Source organism: Loxodonta africana, chromosome 19 (assembly GCF_030014295.1).
Source record: "Loxodonta africana isolate mLoxAfr1 chromosome 19, mLoxAfr1.hap2, whole genome shotgun sequence".
Classification (NCBI taxonomy): domain Eukaryota; kingdom Metazoa; phylum Chordata; class Mammalia; order Proboscidea; family Elephantidae; genus Loxodonta; species Loxodonta africana.
This window is the reverse complement of record NC_087360.1, coordinates 26,644,255-26,664,302: the sequence shown is the minus strand read 5'-3', so window position 1 is coordinate 26,664,302 and position 20,048 is coordinate 26,644,255. Positions and strand designations below refer to the sequence as shown.

The 20,048-nt window shown below is 46.0% G+C and overlaps 2 protein-coding genes across 5 annotated transcripts in view; one reads left to right on the top strand and one right to left on the bottom strand.

Moving 5' to 3' along the window:
• Positions 1-10,202, bottom strand: part of ZMAT5 (zinc finger matrin-type 5) — a 28,824-nt gene extending 18,622 nt beyond the window's left edge. Inside the window, exon 1 of one of the 4 annotated variants that reach the window (XM_010598751.3) lies at positions 10,081-10,202. The gene's annotated coding sequence lies outside the window, so the exon portion shown is untranslated. The remainder of the gene's footprint in view (positions 1-10,080) is intronic. The other 3 variants (XM_064272493.1, XM_023559252.2, XM_023559253.2) reach the window with 3 other exon arrangements.
• Positions 10,203-10,500: 298 nt separating this feature from the next.
• Positions 10,501-13,243, top strand: LOC100659857 (cytochrome b-c1 complex subunit 9). The gene is made up of 2 exons (XM_003419070.4): positions 10,501-10,682; positions 12,983-13,243. Exons 1-2 carry the CDS (start codon positions 10,533-10,535, stop codon positions 13,025-13,027), a joined length of 195 nt encoding a protein of 64 aa, XP_003419118.1. The 5' UTR covers positions 10,501-10,532; the 3' UTR covers positions 13,028-13,243.
• Positions 13,244-20,048: the final 6,805 nt, after the last annotated feature.

Sequence of the window (20,048 nt, the reverse complement as noted above, 5' to 3'; positions counted from 1 at the left end):
GCTGCCATCACCATCATTATTACTGGCCTCCAAAAGTCTGTGTCTCCAAAAACACAGGCTTATGACAAGGAGCAGAATGTCAGTATCAAAGTGACCTTTGGGGCCTGGTGATCAGTATTACAGATGAGGAAAATAAGTCCAGAAGAGGGGAAGTAAGCTGCCCAAAGGACACAGCACAAGAGGCAGAGGTGGGACTGGACCCTCAGGCCCCCACCGGTGGCCCCAGCTCCCGCTCTGTCATGACAGCTGTGCTAAGCACCTGCCGCCCAGGCCTGCAGACTGGCTGCAGTGGGGCCAGTGTTTCCCGCCTACCTCCCAGGCCTGTCCCCATGGAAGCAGAGGCCTGGTTCTGGGCTAGGACACTGGCCTTCAGTAAGGTGATCTTGGCCAGGCATTACCTAGGCACGTACTTCTAGGACTGTTAACCCAACCCTCCCACTTCAGGGCCTTCGTGCACTTTCCAATCACACAAAACGGTCAGCAGCCTATGGGCTGGATTTCAGCTCTGACTCACCCCCTCTGCCAGGTGTCCTTGTACAAGACACAACCTGCACCATTGCACTTGGCAGCCCTGGGGTAGGGGTCAGGTAAGGGGGAAGCGGGGGACAGCTGGAATGTCTCTAGACAGCGTCCAGACACCAGCATGGGTTGCTGACTAAGCTGGCCCTCTCTGCCTGTGATTCACCATCCTGAGGCTGGCTCACTCCACAGCATGTGAGTGAGGCCTTGTCCAGAACACAGAACAATCACCCTACTTGCTCGCTGGGAACACAGGTGGTGCCACCCACCACTCCTGGCGACCACGGTTACTGCAGCATCTGCTGGCTCCTTGGAGCTTCGCCAGGTGACAGAGCTGGCTCCTCGTGGCTGAGATGCAGTAGGCAAGGTCAGTGGGGCAACCCTCCTGGGACACACAGGATGGGATTCGAATCCCAGCTCTGCCACCTATAAGCTGGGTGATCTCAGGAAAACGATCATCCCCGAGACTGTCCTTCGCTATAGAACAGGGCTCCCGCCACTGCTGGGGACCTACCAAGGTGGTTTAAGTAAGGTGCCTAGCATACAGTTGGTGCTCCAAGAACGAAGGCTGTTTCCTTTTCTTACTATTATTATCCAGGTGGCTCCCTCCTGACACCCAATTTAAAATCTCAGCGGCAGGCACTCCTGCCCCTTACAACCTGCTGTTTTCCACAGCACAAGGCACCTTCTCACATGCTGACCTAATGCCATGCCCATCTGCTCCCCGCCCCTGCCCCCCAGGTTACATTCCCAGCAGCAAGGCCCCCAGCCAAGGCATCACATAGCCAGAAATTCACACTCAGGTCTGGCTGACCCCAGGCCCAGTTGTCTGCTTGTCCAACTGCTGTTGGACCAGGGCCTGGCACACACTAGTGCCACATAAGTGCTGGCAGAATGAGTGAGCGAGTGACCCGCAGAGTCCGAGGGCCCCTCCCCGGCTCACCGGCAGCACGATGCTTTCTGTTTCTCAGCTGTAATCTGGGGATGAGGAATGGGAATAGAAGAAACGGAAGGACCCAAAGGCAGCTCTCTCACCCCCAGCCCCCACCAGGACTTCTGACTCAGCAGTGCCCCAGGCCTGGCCAGCTAGGCGGCTCACCATTTAGCCCTGTTCTACAGGCTTAAACGAGGCCTGGCTGTCCTGTGGAACCCAACTTCAGTCTTTTGGGCTTAAAGAAAGGATCGCTAACTAGTTGAGACACTGTGGGATGGAAGAGGAAAGAAAAGGGAATGGTGAGATGGGGGGAGATAGGTTCAGATTTGATTCTTGCATGCTAGGCACCTGATTTTCATTTTATTTAATCCTCACAGAGACCCTCTGAGGTAGAGGTGAAGGGGTTCCATTTCGCAGATGAGGAAACAGACTCAGAAATACTCCTAATTTGCTCAAAGCCAAGGCTAGGAGGGGCAAGGATAACACCTCGCCCTGAGTGCAGAGGGCTCCGATGTCCCCTCAGACTGGTGGGGTGGGGGACCAAAGCTGTGAGGAGCAAGTCCCCCAGCCAAGGCATCACACAGCCAGGATTCACACACAGGTCTGGCTGACCCCAGGCCCCATTCTCTCCTCACTCACCAGTCCGCTGGGAGGCTGTCATAGGGCAGACATTCGTGCTTCATCAATATTCTTGGTTCCTCGCATTGCATGTGCCTTGGGTTCTGGGCGCCTTGGCACAGGGCTAAAATAAGCCAGCAGCTCAGCCCTGGCCAGGAGCTGGGATGCGTACTGTAATTATCCTGGACTTGTGCTCACCACATGCTGCCCTCAGGCTCACCTGTCATTTCTTCTAATTATGGCACCACCAGACCCCAGGAAAACAGTAAACTGCAGTCAGAGGATGGCTTTATAGCACCTACCAGGAGCGCAGCAATGTCCTGGCACCACACATGCCTGCCGTCTGGAGATGATGGCATCAGGATAGCCCCATGAGGGTGAGTGCAGACTGCCCTGTTTAGGACTCTGCTTCTACTGATGTGCCACGAGGACCCAAACACCTTCTCTGCCAGTATGTTTGGGTATCCCTCCAACACAGCCTCTCATCCTGACCTTGTTCATAGGTTCACCTTCCACCACCTCTTGGGGTGAGGTGCATCATCTTATTCCTGACAGTCGTGGGCAGTGGGAGCCCCACTCACGGCAATTTCTAACTTAGCAGATCTTGGGGTGGGGGGCGGGCAAATCTATGGAAGTTCTGATGCAAAGTCCACAGACTACACTCAGAGAAATGCTCCTGAAGGAGATGAGACTGAAGAACAGAGAGGGCAAGAGTTTGCTCAAGTTACATAGACCATTCAAGCCAATCTTCTGAAGTTGTTTTTCCTTAAACACAACTACCCTAATCACTCAACCCGTGTCTGAGTCCCATCCCTGGTACTTTCAGGCTGTGTAACCCTCAATGAGATAGACTAATGCAATAGCCACACCAATGGACACAAACATACCAATGACAGTGAAGATGGTACGGGAGCAGGCAATGTTTCATTCTGTTGTACGTAAGGTTGCCATGAGTTGGAGCTGGCTCAACAGCAACTAACAACAACAACCCTTTCAGCAAACTACTCACCCTCTGAGCCTCATCTGTGAAATGGGGGTAATAATACTATTTCATCGGTTACTGTTAAGACTGAATCGTGCATGTGAGGTGCTTAGCACAGTGTCTAGCACACGGACACTGCTCAGTATGCATTTGTGGGTGTGGTAACAGTCTCCGAAATGGCCTCCAATGATCTCCACCTCCTCGTATTCACACCCTTGTACAGACCTCTCCCATGTGTTTTCAAGAGGCCGCAGCAGAGGTGATGGTATGTCATTCCAAGATTAAGTTATAAAAGATACTGCGGCTTCCATTTTAGTCTCTCTCTTTCTCTGGTCACTGAGAAGCTGGCAGCTATATTGTGAGCAGCTGTATGGTGAGGCCCACATGACGAGGAGCCGAGGCTTCTGGCCCACAGCCACATGAGGAAGTCTGGAAGTGGATCCTCCAGTCCCAGTTAAGCCTTCAGATCAGAATGCAGCGCTGGCCAATAGCCTGACTGTGACCTTGTAAGAGACCCTGAGCCAGAGCCACCCAGCTAAGCTACTCCCAAATTCCTGACACTCAGAAGCTGTAAGATAATAAATGTTGTTTTAAGTCCATAAGTTTTGGGGTAATTTGTTATGCAGCAATAGATAACTAATGCGGTGGAATAAATTAATGAAAAAACGAAATCACCTTACAATCTGTGATGGCCACAGGTACAAAGTATCCCATATTCCAAAGCACTCTTGAGCCAAGTCCAAGGGGGGCCCCTCCTTCCACTTATATGTACACAACCCTAAGGCTCCACAGTTCTCATTCATCCCTTCATCAGGCAAGCATTAGCTGAGCACTCCCTCTCTGCCAGACTGGAGTTCACATCTCACGGCATACAGTTCCTGTTCTCATAAGCAGGGACACTGAGTACACACTGGTGTGACTGAAACAGTATGTCCCCCAATAACAGTACTGGGTAATGAGCTCTGCAGCAGAATGACGCACAACGTGCTGGGGGCACTGACCAGAGGCACCTGCATTGACAGGGAATTCTTCCAAGGAAATGATCAGAGATGACCACACAGTTCTAGGTACCAAGATAGTCACTGCAATGTAGCTTATCCAAAGGTTCAACAGTAAGAACCAAACCACTTACCATTAAGCCGATCCCAACTCACGGCAACCCCTCGTGTGTCAGAGTAGAAGTGTGCGCCATAGAGTTTTCAATGGTTGTGATCTTTCAGAAGTAGATCACAAGGCCTTTCTTCCAAGGCACCTCCGAGTGGACTCAAACTTCCAACCTTTTGGTTAGCAGCCAGGCACATTAACCATTGGCACCCAGGGACTCCCAACAAGAACAGCTGACATTCTCCATTGCTCACTACCTGCCAGGATGCTGCTCAGTGCCCTGTGTGGGTCGTGGTGGGGGTCAGTGACACGATGCACACAGCCTGTGAGCTTAGTTCTACTGTTATCCTCATCTTACCCTGGAGAACACTGAGGGCAGAGAGAGCCCACAGCTGGCAAGGAGCAACAAGGCTCACAACCTACACGAGCCACGTCTGTTGAATGGAGTACCACATAGCCATTAAAAGTCAAGTCCAAGGAAACATTCCTTCTTGCGGGAAAATGTTCATTCTTGTATCACAATATGGACAACATGATATTGCTTTTTAAAGAAGAAAGAACCCCCTCCCCTTTTCTCTGTGAACACACACACGGAAAAAAACTAGAACAGACAAAAAACATTTACTGCGGTTATGTCTAGATAATAGGACTATGGGTGAGATTTTTTCCATTTGTTTTTCTATTTTCTAAGTTTCTACATTTAGCATGCATTGTTCCAAAAACACCTCAAAAAATTCCCTTCAAAAATGTAGAAAATTTGCCCTTCTTCTCCCTTAAAAGTTGCCATGGATGGCTGCTGTGACCTGTTTCACCTGGATGAACAAGTGGCAGTGGTGGCTGAAAGGGACAGAGGAAGACATTTCCCTTAGAACCTGGCTGAAGGCTGACAGGGCGACCGTAGTTCCGACCAAACCTGGTCAGCCTAGCACACTCTAAAACCCAGTGAAGGTCAGCCGCACCCAAATCTGGGCTCCAAGGAGCTGCAGGCTGGAGACACAGTTTCTCATCAGACAGTTACAGGTCCCAGGGGGCCAGAGTTTCCAAACAAGAAAGGTAAAAATAGTCTAAAGGAGGCTCCTGAACCAAATACCCAGACTCAGAACCACCGCTGCCTCCTCCTTCTCCCACCCCCAGTCTGGACTTCAAATATTAGCTGACCCTTGCCATCACTACTGTTACTGCGGCCCGAGTCCAGTCCTCGTATCTGGGCACAGCCTCCTCAGTCCACCCCACCCTGGGCAGTATCTGATCAACCCTTCTAAAAGAACTGCTGCTGAAAAGCTTCCATGGCTCCCCACTAGGGAACTCGCTAAAAGTGAAGCCTCCCGGGTCAGATCCCCAGCAGTTCTGACTCGCTAGACCTGGAGTAAAGACCAGAAATCTGCGTTTTTAACCACTGATCCCAGTACTACTGTACTTAGCTGTTGTCAAGTCAGCTACCAATTCATGGCGGCCCCACGCACAATGGGACAGAATGCTGCCCAGCCCTGCTCCACCCCACGATCGGCTGCAGACGGGGCCCTAGATCCACAGTGTTTTCTTGGCTGATTTTTCAAAGTAGATCACCAGGACTTTCCTCCTGGTCTGTCTTAGTCTATCAGCTCCGCCGAAACCTGTTCAGCATCACAGTAACATACAAGCTACCACTGACAAATGGGTGGTAGCTGCACAGAAGGGTCATTGGCCAGGAATGGAACCTGGGTCTCCCGCACGGAGTATGAGAATTCTACCTCTCAACTACCAACGACCTCAGTCCTCGTGTACGGAGCCCTAAGAAGCAAAGGCCTGGAGTATTAAGCATACCCCTGGTCATTCACCTCTTCATTCCCCACATTCTAAAGGCAGCCTCTGCTAGAAACAGCCACTCTGGGTGGACACACTGTTGTTGGTATTGTCAAGTTGTTCATAGTGACCCTGTGTACAACAGAACAAAATGTTACCCACTCCTGTGTCATCCTCACAATCATTGTTATCCTTAAGCCCGTTGTTGTTACAGCCATGTGTCAGTCTATCTCCCAGAAGGTCTTTCTCTTTTTTGCTGACCCTGTACTTAACCAAGCATGATGTCCTTCTCCAGGGACTGGTCCCTCCTGATAACATGTCCAAAGGACCTGAGATGGAGTCTTGTCATCCTCGCTGCTAAGGAGCATTCCAAGACAAATTTGTTCGTTCTTCTGGTAGTCCATGGTATATTCGATATTCTTCACCAACACCATAATTCAAAGGCATCAACTCTTCCTGGGTCTTCCTTATTCACTGTCCAGCTTTCCTGTGCATATGAGGTGAATGAAAATACCATGGCTTGGGTCAGGCTCACCTTAGTCCTCAAAGTGACGTCTTTGCTTTTAACACTTTAAAGAGGTCTTTTGCAGTCGATGTGCCCAATGGAATACACCATTTGATTTCTTGGCTGCTGCTTCCATGGGTTTTGACTGTGGATCCAAGTAGAATGGAATTCCTGACAACTTCAATATTTTCTCCATTCATCATGATGTTGCTTATTGGTCCAGTTGTGAGGTTTATTTTTTTAATGTTGAGGTGTAATCCATACTGAAGGCTATAGTCTTTGATTGTACTCTTCACTTTCAGCAAGCAAGACTGCATCATTTGCGTATCGCAGGTTGTTAATGAGTCTTCCTCCAATCCTACATAGCCCAATTTCTCAGATAATTTGCTCAGCATACAGATTGAGTAAGTATGGTGAAAGGATACTACCCAAACACACACTTTTTTTATTTTAAACCCTGCAGTATCCCCTTGTTCTATTTGAATAATTGTACAGGTTCCACATGAACACAACTAAGAGTTCCAGATTCCCATTCTTCACAACCTTATCCAGAACTTGTTATAATCCTCACAGTTGAATGCCTTTACATAGTCAATTATAGAGGTAAACATCTTTCTGGTATTCTCTGCTTTCAGCCAAGATCCATCTGATATCAGCAATGATATCCCAATGATATCTGGATCCTTGCCCCAATCAGAAATCATTGTGATTATGAATAACCTCAGCTTGCTGTGATGGTAATCCCAACTTGCTTAGAATGCTAAGCATAACTCATCTGAGTAGATGGAACTATTTTTTTTACCGTGGAAATATCCTGTAATACTCCTGGAAAGCTTAGAACTGAAAATAGAAGTGGTAGGGTAAATCAAACTCCCTGTATTAATGTTCCTGCCCTAAAACTGGTAATAATCCATATATATTTCTTATTAAAAAAGTATCTGTAATATTTCAAAGAATTTGGCATCTTGAGTATCTGACAGATGAGCATTGTGATTCCAGTTTAAAATACAAAGTCAAAATATATAGTTAGGTAATTGGTAAAATATATCAGTAATTGATAAAGATTTGCAATTTTGAGAGGTCAACAGTGGTTGGAAACGGTGGCTGCAAAACAATCATCTAAAATCAAACCTGTTGCTACTGAGTCAATTCCGATTCATAACAACCCTACAGGACAGAACAGAACTTCTCCATAGCGTTTCCAAGGAGTGGCTGGTGGATTTGAACTGCCAACCTTTCGGTCAGCAGCCAAGCTCTTAACCACTATACCACCAGGGATCTAGGATGCTATAAAAACTACTGAAGGGGTGTCCCCATATTCTAATTCCATATCAGAGGTAGAACCTGTAATTTTTTTTTTTTTTTTTTGCTCCCCAGACTGAGAACCACTGACATGAAAGAATATGACTGTCTGTGGAAAGTATTGAAATGTTTAAAAGAACACGAAATTCATTACACTTGTAAGTTTAGTTTATTAGATTTTCTAAAACTAAGTATTCTAGGGAAATTCTGCTTGTTAGGTTATCCATCTGAAATGCTAAAAAAGGAAATAAAATATGTTAAATTTATAAATACACAAACCACTGACATAAAAGAATTTGACTGTGAAAAGTATTGAAATGTTTAAAAGAACACGGAATTCATTATGCTTATAAGTTTAGTTTATTAGATCTTCTAAAACTAAGTATTCTAGGGAAATTGTGCTTGTTAGGTTATCCATCTGAAGTGCTAAAAAAGGAAATAAAATATGTTAAATTTATAAATGCAGTTAAATGTTTAAGGGAATTTAATTAAGCTGTAAATAGGACTGGCTATTTAAAGGAATTTAGTTTGTTCAACTTGAGTCAAACATTAATCAAAGAAAAAGTTAAGGTCATTTTTCTCTATTTTGCTAGATTTATTTATAGAATAATAATCTCTAAGTTGAAACAAAAGGCTTAAAGACAGTTGGGTTTTTAAAATTGTTACTCTAAAATGAGAATTAATTTAAAAGGCAAAAAATAAAACATGCCACACCTTAACCTCCAGTGATCTCCCATACTCATCCCACCTAAGAATGATTCCTGTCTCTCTGAAATTCCCATCAGCCATATTTGATGCTGATGACTAGCAAGGCGTAAGTATTCTTTCCCTGCAGCCTCACTGCTTCATGACCCAAAGGACTACCAGGATGCTCTGCAAATAGTAAATAACCACAGTAAGGGTAACTCTTCATGTGTACAGCATTTCACATTTTTTCTTTCCAATCCCCTAACTGAGCATTACTGTTGCTTTTTCAACATGGAAAAAATATGGCCCAGAGAGTAACTTCCTCATCAAGGTCACACAGAGGCAGAAAGCAAATCCAGGCCTGGAGTCCAGCCCTGGGTTTTGAATGCCACCCCTGTCCTGATTACTTCTATCTCTGGTTTAGACCTCCCTCTGAACCCCAGACTCATATCCCATCTGCCTCCTGACATCTCCACTTGGATGCCTAACCTCTGCTCAAACTTACAGAACCAAACAGAACTTAAGATCGTCTACGATCTTGTTAGTGGCACTTCTGTCCATCCAGTTGCTGACGTCAAACTTAGATGTCATCCTTGATTCCTCTTTTCTTGCACAACCTACACACATTTGTCACCTTGTTCTGCTAGTTATACCTCTCAAAATGCATCCCAAATTTAACTACTACTCTAATTTACACCCTAATCTAAATTACCATCTTTCCTCTACTGAGACACGGCAGTATCTTCCCCTCTTCAGTCCACTCTCCAGAGGCACCAGAATGATGGTATTAAAATGCAAATTATATAATTTCACATTCTTGCTTAAAACTCTTCTACACCGGCTTCCGAATGCAATTGGAACAAAATAAAATACTCCTTACTATGGACTACAAGGCCAGATGTGAGGTGACCTGAGCCCACTCTCTACAGTTCACTGGGCTGCTTTCCCGCAAACACTTAAGGACTGCAGCTGCCTCAGGGTCTTTGCATCAGCTTTTCCCTAGGTTTGATAGCTCAAACGTCATCCTCGAGAAGCCTTCCCCATCACCCTGTCTAAAACAGCACACCTCTCCTCCCTAATCCCATCAACTTCTCTGTTCTTCAAAGTACTACTTATTTGTCCTTCCTGTACCTCCCCATCCGCCCACACATGCACTAGAGCGAGGGCCCCATGAGTGAAGGGACTTATTCACCAGTGGGTCCCCAACGCATGGCCAAGAGGACGCGCTTAAAACACATTTGTTGAATGGATCTACTACTCCAAAGCCCATGCTCTTTTATTCCCAAGAAGGAATGAGTGAGTGGTCACAGGTCTCCCGCCTTCCAGGTCAGGAGACCCGGGAGGGAGGAGAACAAAAAAGCACAGGCCAGACCTAGATCCACGGCCCCTTCCCTTGAGGAATTCAGCCCCCAGGATCCGACTTTCACCACAAGCTCAATTTCTAGGCCTCGGAGACAGGGCGAGAAGACTAGCCAGCAGGGCTCGGACGCCAAAGTTCGCTTGCCCCTCTACCAATCCCCCACCCCACGCCGTGAAGTAGTTCGCACCGCCCTGGGTACGCGAACTGAGAAGGACGAGATCCGGCCCTCCGACGGGGAGGAAAGGAACTAAGACTCGAGCCCCTCAACGACCCGCGGAAGAAGGTACCTGGCTCCGCTGGGCCGAGCGGCTCCGGGCTCCTCCTCCTGCGCCCTTGCGTCCCCGCACTGCTTGCTGGGATCCGTAGTCCTTCCTTGGTTAGTAAGTCCGCCTTTCCCAGAAACCTTTGGGAATCAAAACAGCGCCCTCGGGAGGGGGAAGCAGAGGAAGCGCAAGGACTTCTGGGAGTTGTAGTTTGAAATAAACCATCAGCAAAAAGATTGAGGAAAGAAATTCGGTAATAAATCCTAGCAAACTAAATTTCGGCTGCGCTAATTTAGAATTTATGGGACTTTTCTCTCTTGCAGGCTAGTAGTTGTCTCTGGATTACAACGACTAGCACTGAGAGTCAGAGGATTCAGAGGAACTACCAGTCCCATAAAGTGTTGCACGTCGAGGGCCTTTGAAGGCGAGATCGGTCGCGGCGCAGGCGTGGTGGTGCGAGTTCGGCAGTAGGAAACATGGCGGCTCGGACGTTTACTGCGAGGTTGTACTCCCTGTTGTTCCGCAGGACCTCCACTTTCGCCCTCACCATCGCCGTGGGCGCCGTTATCTTCGAGCGCGCCTTCGATCAAGGCGCGGACGCGGTCTACGAGCACATGAACGAGGGGGTGAGGGCCTGGGCCGTCCCTGACCTTGGGACCCACCTAAGGGGTGACAGTGGAAGTGGGGGTGGCGCGGCACTCAGTCAGCCTTTCCTAGGAATGGGGGTGAACCGTGGGCGTCTGCTCTTAAGACTGCTGCCTTCTCGGCCAGGTGTAAATCCTGACACGTAAAACGAGGTCAGTAGGTCCCACTTTGCATGGGTTGTAAGTACTGGAGTCTCCCACCCCACGTACCCATTTGTTCATTTGCAGAAGCAAAAACTAAAGCCTGATGAGAGCAAAGGGCTTACTAGGGTACACCACCAGCAAATTAGGGCTGGAACCCGGGTCCCTACCTCTGAGGATTTCAAGGGCAGATTTGAGCAGGCGATGAACATGGAAAAAGCATCTTAGATACTGTGGCTGGCTCTTTCAGATAGCACTTTCGGATTCCCAAGGCTTCCCACGCAGGCAGCTTTGTATTAATAATGGTTAAGAGTGGTGGCTGTGAAATCAGACCCCTGGGTGGGAATACCTGGCCTTGTCACCTAATATTTGTATTACTTTGAGCAACTTACTTAACATTTCTCAACTTTAGTTTTCTTATCGGTGAAATAGAGATAATACTAACTGCCTCAGGGAATTAAATTGTGAGGATTATATCAATGAGATATTGGCAAGGTGCCACAGTGCCTGGTAGGTGGTACAACTCAAAAATAACATTGGTTACATTCCTAGGGGAAGAGTGGAAACATGATTCAGGTAAATAACTACGCCTTTTGAAGTAATATGTGCTAGGTGCTGTGCATGCTTTATGTCATTAAACCACACAACAGCTGCACAGACAAGTATGGTTGTTCCTTCTCTTCAGTTAGAGAAATTTCGGTTCATACTGGGAAAGGCCTTGCCCAGATAGCCCCATTCAGCCCCACAGCCCAGGCAGGCTCTTTCCACTAGTGCTGTATTGCTGGTGTCCAAGACAATTTTCTTCCCGTATGAAAGTGCTGTTACTCTTTCATCTCCTATAAGGGGATCTGTGGGTCACTCCCACTGGTCTGGAAAAGCATCTAAGTTGATTGTTATCACAGCCCACCCATTTCCCTGTGCTTTCAGGAGTGACAATCCAGTCAGTTCCTATCCCAAGGATCATAGGCCTAAAGAAGTAAAAACTGGCACAATATGAAATATGTGGAAACTGTGCACGTAGGGGATTACGTGATACACTTAGGAAGGAGCCCTTGTGGCGCAGTGGTTAAGTGTTCAGCTGCTCACCAAAAGGTTGGTGGTTCTAACCCATTAGCCTGTCTGTGGGAGAAAAGACCTGGCAGTCTGCTCCAGATTACAGCCTAAGAAACCCCATGGGACAGTTCTACCGCGTTATATAGGGTCACTGTGAATCAGAATGGACTCAACGGCAGCAGAACAGCAACATGCACTTAGAAGGTTCCTGGATGGCGCAAACAGTTTCGTGCTAACCAAAAAGTTGGCAGTTCAGATCCACTCAGCAGCATCACAGAAGAAAGGCCTGGCGATCTGCTTCCATAAAGATTACACCCAAGAAAACCCTGTGAAGCGCAGTTCTACTCTGACACATGGGGTCACCATGAGTTGGAATCAACTCGACAGCAACAGGCTTGGTTGTTGTTTTTCATTATGCAGTTAGGACCTCTTGAATAACACATGGAAGTCCAAGAACTGAGATATTTTCCAGACTGTATTCCTTTATACTACCAGTTGCCGTCAAATCTATTCCAGCTCACGCAATGTTGTGTGCTTTTGGTCAGTTCCTTCAGTTTCCTATAAAAGTAAAATCATCCCTTCCCAACCAAAAAAAAAAAAAAAAAACCTGTTGCCATCGAGTTGATTCCGACTCATAGTGACCCTAAAGGACACAGTAGGACTGCCCCATAGGGTTTCCAAGGAGCACCTGATGGATTTGAACTGTTGACCTTTTGGTTAGCAGCCGTAGCTCTTAACCACTATACCACCAGGGTTTCCCATCCCTTCTCAGTTACTTTATATAGTGATTAAGAGCATGAAAGCATTTTATAAATGTTAGGAGCTGTGTATCAACCCTGGTGTTGCTTCCGTTTTACCTACCACAACTAAATGTTTTGAATTCCAGGCTGTCTGACTCCACAGCCCAGGCAGGCTCGTCCCACTGATGCTGTACTGCTGGTGGCCAGGGCAGTTTGTTCTTCCATATGAGAGCGCTGCCTCTCTTTTACGTTTCTCTCAAGTTTGTTTTAGAGACCAGGGCGATGGGGTTAGTCTTTGAAGGTGAGTGGCAAAGCTAAAGGTCTGTGGCTCTTGTCTTTAAAATGCAGAAGCTGTGGAAACACATCAAGCATAAGTACGAGCAAAAAGAATAGTTCCTCAGAAGCCCTCCGCCAGGCGAGAAGGACCCAGCCTGCCCAGTGGCGTTTGCCCAAAGAAAGGCCTCAGCTTGAAGGTGGTGCTCAAGTTACTCGCCAAGGACCACCTTTACCTGCTGGCAAGAAATGGCTTCACCTAACGGACTCGTAACTTCTGCTGGGTGTGAAGTATGTTTAGTCAGCCAGCGGCAAATAAACGTAAATTGTCCTTGATGTCTGCTTCTGAATCAGATGCTTTGTTAACTCACCTGACCTTCACTTGAGGGTTGAGGCCACTATTTTGGGTTTCTGGTTAGCTCCCCAGAATGCCGGTTTTCAAAACATGAGCCAGAGTTGGAGATGTTACCTTCAGCTTTGGCTTCTGAACCTATAATTCCATCCTTAAATTACACAGAGGAGAGCTAACTGGCTTGGCCATGGGGGAGGTTCTGTAACCTTATTGTTAGGTGCCTTCGAGTTGTTCCGACTCATAGCGACTCTGTGCACAACAGAACGAAACGCTGCCCGGTCCTACGCTGTCCTCACAATTGTCACTATGCTTGAGCCCATTGTTGCAGCCACTGTGTCAGTCTATCTCGTTGAGGGTCTTCCTTTTTTTCACTCACCCTCTACTTTTCCAAACATGATGTCCTTCTCCAGGGACTGATCCCTCCTGACAACATGTCCAAAGTATGTGAGACGTAGTCTCACCATCCTTGTTTCTGAGGAGCATTCTGGCTGTACTTCTTCCGAGACAGTTTCATTCATTCTTTTGGCAGTCTGTGGTATATTCAGTGTTCTTCGCTAACACCACAATTCAGAGGCGTCAGTTCTTTGGTCTTCCTTATTCATTGTTCAGCTGTCACATATATATGAGGTAATTGAAAACACCATCCTTGGGTCAGGCGCACCTTAGTCTTCAAGGTGACATCTTTACTTCTCGACACTTTAAAGAAGTCTTCTGCAGCTGATTTGCCCAAAGCAATGCATCTTTTGATTTCTTGACTGCTGTTTCCGTGGGTGTTGATTATGGATTCAAGTAAAATGAAATCCTGGACAACCTCAATCTTTTCTCCGTTTATCATGATGTTGCTTATTGGTCCAGTTGTGATGGTTTTTATTTATCTTTTTATGTCGAGGTGTAATCCATACTGAAGGCTATGGTCTTTGGTCTTCAACAGTAAGTGCTTCAAATCCTTGTCACTTTCAGCAAGGACAGTTGTGTCATCTGCATAATGCAGGTTGTTAATGAGTCTTCCTCCCATCCTGATGCCCCCATTCTTCATATAGTCCAGCTTCTCAGGATTTGCTCAGCATTCAGACTAAATAGGTATGGTGAAAGGATACAACCCTGATGCACACCTTTCCTGACTTTAAACCATGTAGTATCCCCTTGTTCTGTTCGAACAACTGCCTCTTGATCTATGTAAAGATTCCTAATGAGCACAATGAAGTGTTCTGGAATTCCCATTCTCCGCAATGTTATCCATAATTTGTCATGATCCACACAAGTCAAATGCTCTAGTGTAGTCAGTAATGCACAGGTAAACATCCTTCTGGTGTTTTCTGTTTCAGCCAGGATCCATCTGACATCAGCAATGATATCCCTGGTTCCACATCCTCTCCTGAATCCAGCTTGAATTTCTGGCAGTTCTCTGTTGATACACTGCTGCAGCTGCTTTTAAATGATCTTCAGCAAAATTTTGCTGGCGTGTGATATTAATGACATTGTTCCATAATTTCTGCAGTTGGATCACCTTTCTTGGGAATAGGCATAAATATGGATCTCATCCAGTCGGCTGGCCAGGTAGTTGTCTTCCAAATTTCTTGGCACAGATGAGTGAGCACTTCAGCGCTGCATCCGCTTGTTGAAGCATTTCAGTTCGTGTTCTGTCAACTCCTGAAGCCTTGTTTTTTGCCAGTGCCTCAGTGCAGCTTGGACTTCGTCCTTCACTGCTGTCGGTTCCTGATCATATGTTGTTACCTCCTTGGCCTGTGTATCTTGGGCCATGCCCCACCCTGTGTTCTAGTCTCCACTCTGCCTTTAACTTGTTGAGTGTCTTTGGGTAATGTGCACTACTTCTCTGGGCCACAGCCCATCTTAAAGTTAGACTGGAACTCAAACCTTCTAGAACTGTTCTCTGATGAGTTCAGTTTGTCATGGTACTTATTTGGTGGGTTTGAGATCTCACTAAACCTGTTCTAGCTGTGTGGATCAAGAGCGAACCGCTTGACCTTGCTGAGCTTCAGTTCTCTGATCTGTAAAATGGGGATAGTAGAAGTACTTCCTGTGTGTGGTTTTTGTGAGTATTAAATGAGATGACACATGGAAAGAGGCTTAAGGACCCAGAGATCCAGATAATACCAGAAGCAGGGGCAGATTATTCAATAGACAAGGTAAGCATGGTGCATACCTTGCTTACCAGATCATCTGTGGTGAACAATTTCACATTTTTTCACCACATCAAAGATTCTGCTTCTAGGTAAGACGGGCATCTGTCTCTCTCCCAACCCCACAGCACCTTCCTACAGAATCAAAGCCTCTTTTTAAATTTACAATCCCTGACAGGCAGTGACCTAGTAAGCAAGGTAAGCACGACTTTACTAATCTGCAGTGAAAAATTTCTACAGATGATCTAGTAAGCAAGGTAAGCACTGTGCTTACCTTGCTTATTGGATAATCTGCCCCTGACCATAAGGCTGTTAATAGAAGTAATGTGAAAGAGAAGGGTTTAAAGAACATGGTCTGATCATTCAACACATTTCATTGGCCACTGTGTTTGCAGCACTGTGCTAGGTGCTGGGCACACGGTGATAAATGGAGCATACGCATACGAGGCTTGAACTCCCTTAGGGAGAGGCTGTAAATCGCATCCTGTATGATTACAGACTGGGCCAAAGGCTCTGGGGAAACAGTGCAAGGGGAAGGAGTAAGCAGGAGAGATGGTGGCCGGGGAGGCCTTGGAGGAAGTAATGTTCAAGCTGAGACCTAAGGGTATAAAGGTGAGCACCGGTGTTGGGGGATGGAGGTAGAGCAGAGGGTGTAGCAGGTTTGAAGGCCCCAAAGTGGGGAAAGCACTTGTATCTGAGGGAGTAAAAGGCCCCTGCAGCTAAGGTCGGTTGAGGGTAGAGAGTAAATGGGTCAGATCTTTCAGACCCTAGTGAACCACAGTGAATAATCTGGATTTTGCCAAAACTATACTGAGAAACTACTGAAACGTTTTCAACGAAGCAACAAGTTGTTTTATAAAAATATCAGTCCTCAGTGTAAAGGACTAATGGACCACAGGAACCACAGCTTTCACTAGCCTGAGCCCAGAAGAACTAAATCATGTCTAACAACCACCACCGACCACTCTGACAGGGATCACAATAGAGGGTCTGGGACAGAGCAGGGAGAAAAATGTAGAACAAAATTCAAATTCCCAAAACAAGACCAAACTTGCTGGTCTGACAGACTGGAGGAACCCCTGAGACTATAGACCCCAGACAGCCTGCCAATTCAGAACTGAAGCTTTTCCCAAAGTCCACCTTTCAGCCAAAGATTAGAGAGGCCTATAAAACAATAACACACATGAGGAACGTACTTCTTAATTCAAGTATATGAGACCAAATGGACAACACCTGCCCAAAAGCAAAGACAAGAAAGCAGTAAAGGACAGGAAAACTGGATGAATGGACACGGGGAACCCACAGCAGAAAGGGGGAGAATGCTGACACATTGTGGGGATTACAACCAATGTCACAAGATGATGTGTGTATAAATTTTTGAATGAGAAACTAATGTGCACTGTAAACTTTGATCTAAAGCACACACAAAACAAACAGTCTTGCAGCTGTGGGGCGATTAGATTTGAAAGGGAGACAGGAGCGGAAGCATAAACAAGCTAAGGTGATTCCGTTTTCCCAGTTAAAGATGGTGGCTGTTAGAGACCTTGAAAACAGTGCGACCTGGCTGGAAATGGTGAAGGAGGGCCCTGGGAAGTGCTGAGCCTGTGTAAAGCAGTCCTGCTTTGTAGCTGAGAAAACTGCGGGCCTTGGAAGGTAAATGACTCACCTGCCTGCAGTCCGTCCGTTCACCTGGAGCCTGGTCTTTGGCATGATCCAGCCAGAGCTAGATAGGGGAAGATTCAGGTCAGGACACCCACACGGTTTTTCTACCTAAAGCATATCTTCATGAAGATGAAGTTGAGGCCCGGATAAATTATGGTCTGTCAAAGGTAGTGGAGGCCTGGTGGTACGGTGGTTAAGAACTGGGCTGCTAACCAAAAGGTTGGCAGTTCTACTCTGTCCTATAGGGTCACTATGAGTCAGAATCGACTCGACAGCAGCGGGTTTGGTTGTGTGGTTTTGGTGGTACACCTGAGTGGCAAGGGCAAGAGTTGAACCAAAGTAGAATGATTCCAGCATCAAGTAGAGGATAGTCCTGGGGGTTGAAGATTGCAACTTACATTACGCTTTCCCCAGTGATTTAAAGGCAATGTTCTGGTAAATAATAATGATAATAAAATAGGCAACAGTCTCTGAGTTGAGTTCTGGCAGAGGCATTCTGTTATGGTGCCTGATGACAAGGTCCGGGCAACAGGATCGGAACATACTTACTATTATTGTGGAACATTCTTATTTGATCGCTTGCCTTGGGTGGGGCACATTCCCAGACTCCGCCCAGCCAGCAAGGATATCCATGAGCCAGTCTTCAGTTAAGATGCACCATAATTTGTCATACGCATTTCTGGGCGGTTGCCTTTTTTTTAAAATAAGAGTTAAACATTGAAATAATAATATCCTTGGTTTACCTATTGTACTATATTGAAAAGTGTACCCCAAAATTCATGTCTACCCAGAACCTCAGAATGTGACCTTGTTTGGAAATAGGACCTGTGTAGACGTAATTAGTTAAGATTAGGTCGTACTGGATTAGGGTGGGCCCTAGAGCCAATGATTGGTACTCTTGGCACCTGGCCAGGTGAAAACGGAGAGATCGGAGTTAGGCTGCCACAAACCAGGAATACCAACATTGCCAGTAACCACCAGACACAAGGAAAGATGTGAGGAAGGATTCTTCTCTAGAGCTTTCAGAAGGAGTGTGGTCCTGCTGACATCGTCATTTTGAACTTCTAGCCTCCAGAACTGTGAAAGAATAAATTTGTTGTTTTCAGCCACTCAGTTTCTGGTAATTTGTTACAGTGCCCTGAGAAACCAATACACCTATCAAATTGGCCAAGGTAAAACGTGATGTCACCTAACCTTATCAAGTACATGAATAAATGGCATTCATATTCTGCTGACGGGAGTGTGTGAAGTGGTACCCTTTTTCCTGAGGATATTTTGTGCATGTGCATGAAGAACCTTAATGTGGCATATATTTGACCCAAAAAAAACCCCTCTTCTGGCAAATTTCCCTAAAAAAAAAAAAGGAAGGACATGTCCACAGGAGATGTTCATCACGGTGTTGTTTATAATAAGGTGAAAAATGGAAACAAGTAAAGTGTCCAAAATTAAACTTAATAGTTGAGGTGGAATACTATGCAGTCATTTAAAACCATGTTTTAACTGGGAGAAAATACCCAACAGATATGGCAAAGTGTCAGCCTCACTAATACGAAGCAGTCTTTCAAATCAATAAGAAAAAGATGGATAATTTAATAGAAGCTAGGGAAAATGACATGAATCAGTGATTAAGATAAGAAATATAAATGGCTACAAACCTGAAAAAATGCCCAGTTTCACTAATAAAGACATACAAATTAAAACGCAATATGATTTGCCCATCAAATCACCAAAAATGAAAAAGATGAGCAACACTAGGTTTCGATCAAGGAGCAGGCATGGCCCATGTGTGTAGGAACAATGGTTTTGGCCAGCACTTTGGCAATATCTACTTTAAATATTCGTTCCTTTTGACCCTGAAATTCTACCTCTAGAAAATTATCCCCAGAATCACATGAGTGGGGCGCACGCACGCGTACACATGCGCACAAAGAATCATTGGAATATTGTTTGGAACTGGGAGAAAAGAAGGAAAAAAAAGTCCATCCTTAGGGAAGTAGCTAGCTAGATGAGTAGGTTCATACAATAAAAATCTATGTAGACATTAAAAAGACTGAGGTGATTAAGCGTGTTGAGTTGCTTCCAACTCAGGGCGACTTGTGTGCAGGATAGAACTAACTCCATTGGGTTTTCAAGGTGACCTTTCAGAAGTAGATGCCAGCCCTGTCTTCCGAGGTGCCTCTGGGCAGGTTGGAACAGCCAAACTTTTGGTCAGTAGTCGAGAGCTTAACTGTTTGTGCCACCCAGGGAATCCTAGTGATAAAGATAGATTATGTAAAAAAAAAAAAAAAAAAATCAACTGCAAAATGATATATTTAGTTGTTAGTTTGATCCATGTAGGTAAGTATATGCACACAGATAGGTACACGCACAAAATAACAAGTATGTGCACTAAACTGTTTGCATGGTTATCTTGGCGGGGGGGGGGTGGGATTTCAAAGGATGTTCACTTTGTTCAATAAATATTTTTTTTCTTACAACGAGCAAACTTTAATCATGTAATAAAAATATTTTATGAAAAAGGAAGCAGTTAATCCCACTTTGAACTGTGGCGTCTGGGGTCTTAAATGCTAACAAGCAGCCATCTAAGATGCATCAATTGGTCTCAACCCCCTGGATCAAAGGAGAATGAAGAACAACAAGGTCACACGATAACTATGAGCCCGAGACAAGAAGGGCCACATGAACTAGAGACTTACATCATCCTGAGACCAGAAGAACTAGATGGTGCCCGGCCACAGCCGATGACTACCCTGACAGGGAGCACAACAAAGAACTCCTGAGGGAGCAGGAGAACAGTGGGATGCAGACCCCAAATTCTCATAAAAAGACCAGACTTAATAGTCTGACTGAGACTAGAAGAATTCCAGTGGTCATGGTCCCCAAACCTTCTGTTGGCCCAGGACAGGAACCATTCCAGAAGACAACGCATCAGACATGGAAGGGACTGGACAATGGATTGGAGAGAGATGCTGATGAAGAGTGAGCT

Excerpts from the sequence above, each read along its gene's own strand:
- LOC100659857 (XM_003419070.4), top strand. The coding sequence starts at position 10,533 with ATGGCGGCTCGGACGTTTACTGCGAGGTTGTACTCCCTGTTGTTCCGC. Across the intron at positions 10,683-12,982 it reads ACGAGCACATGAACGAGGGG|AAGCTGTGGAAACACATCAA; the intron begins GTGAGGGCCTGG and ends TTTAAAATGCAG.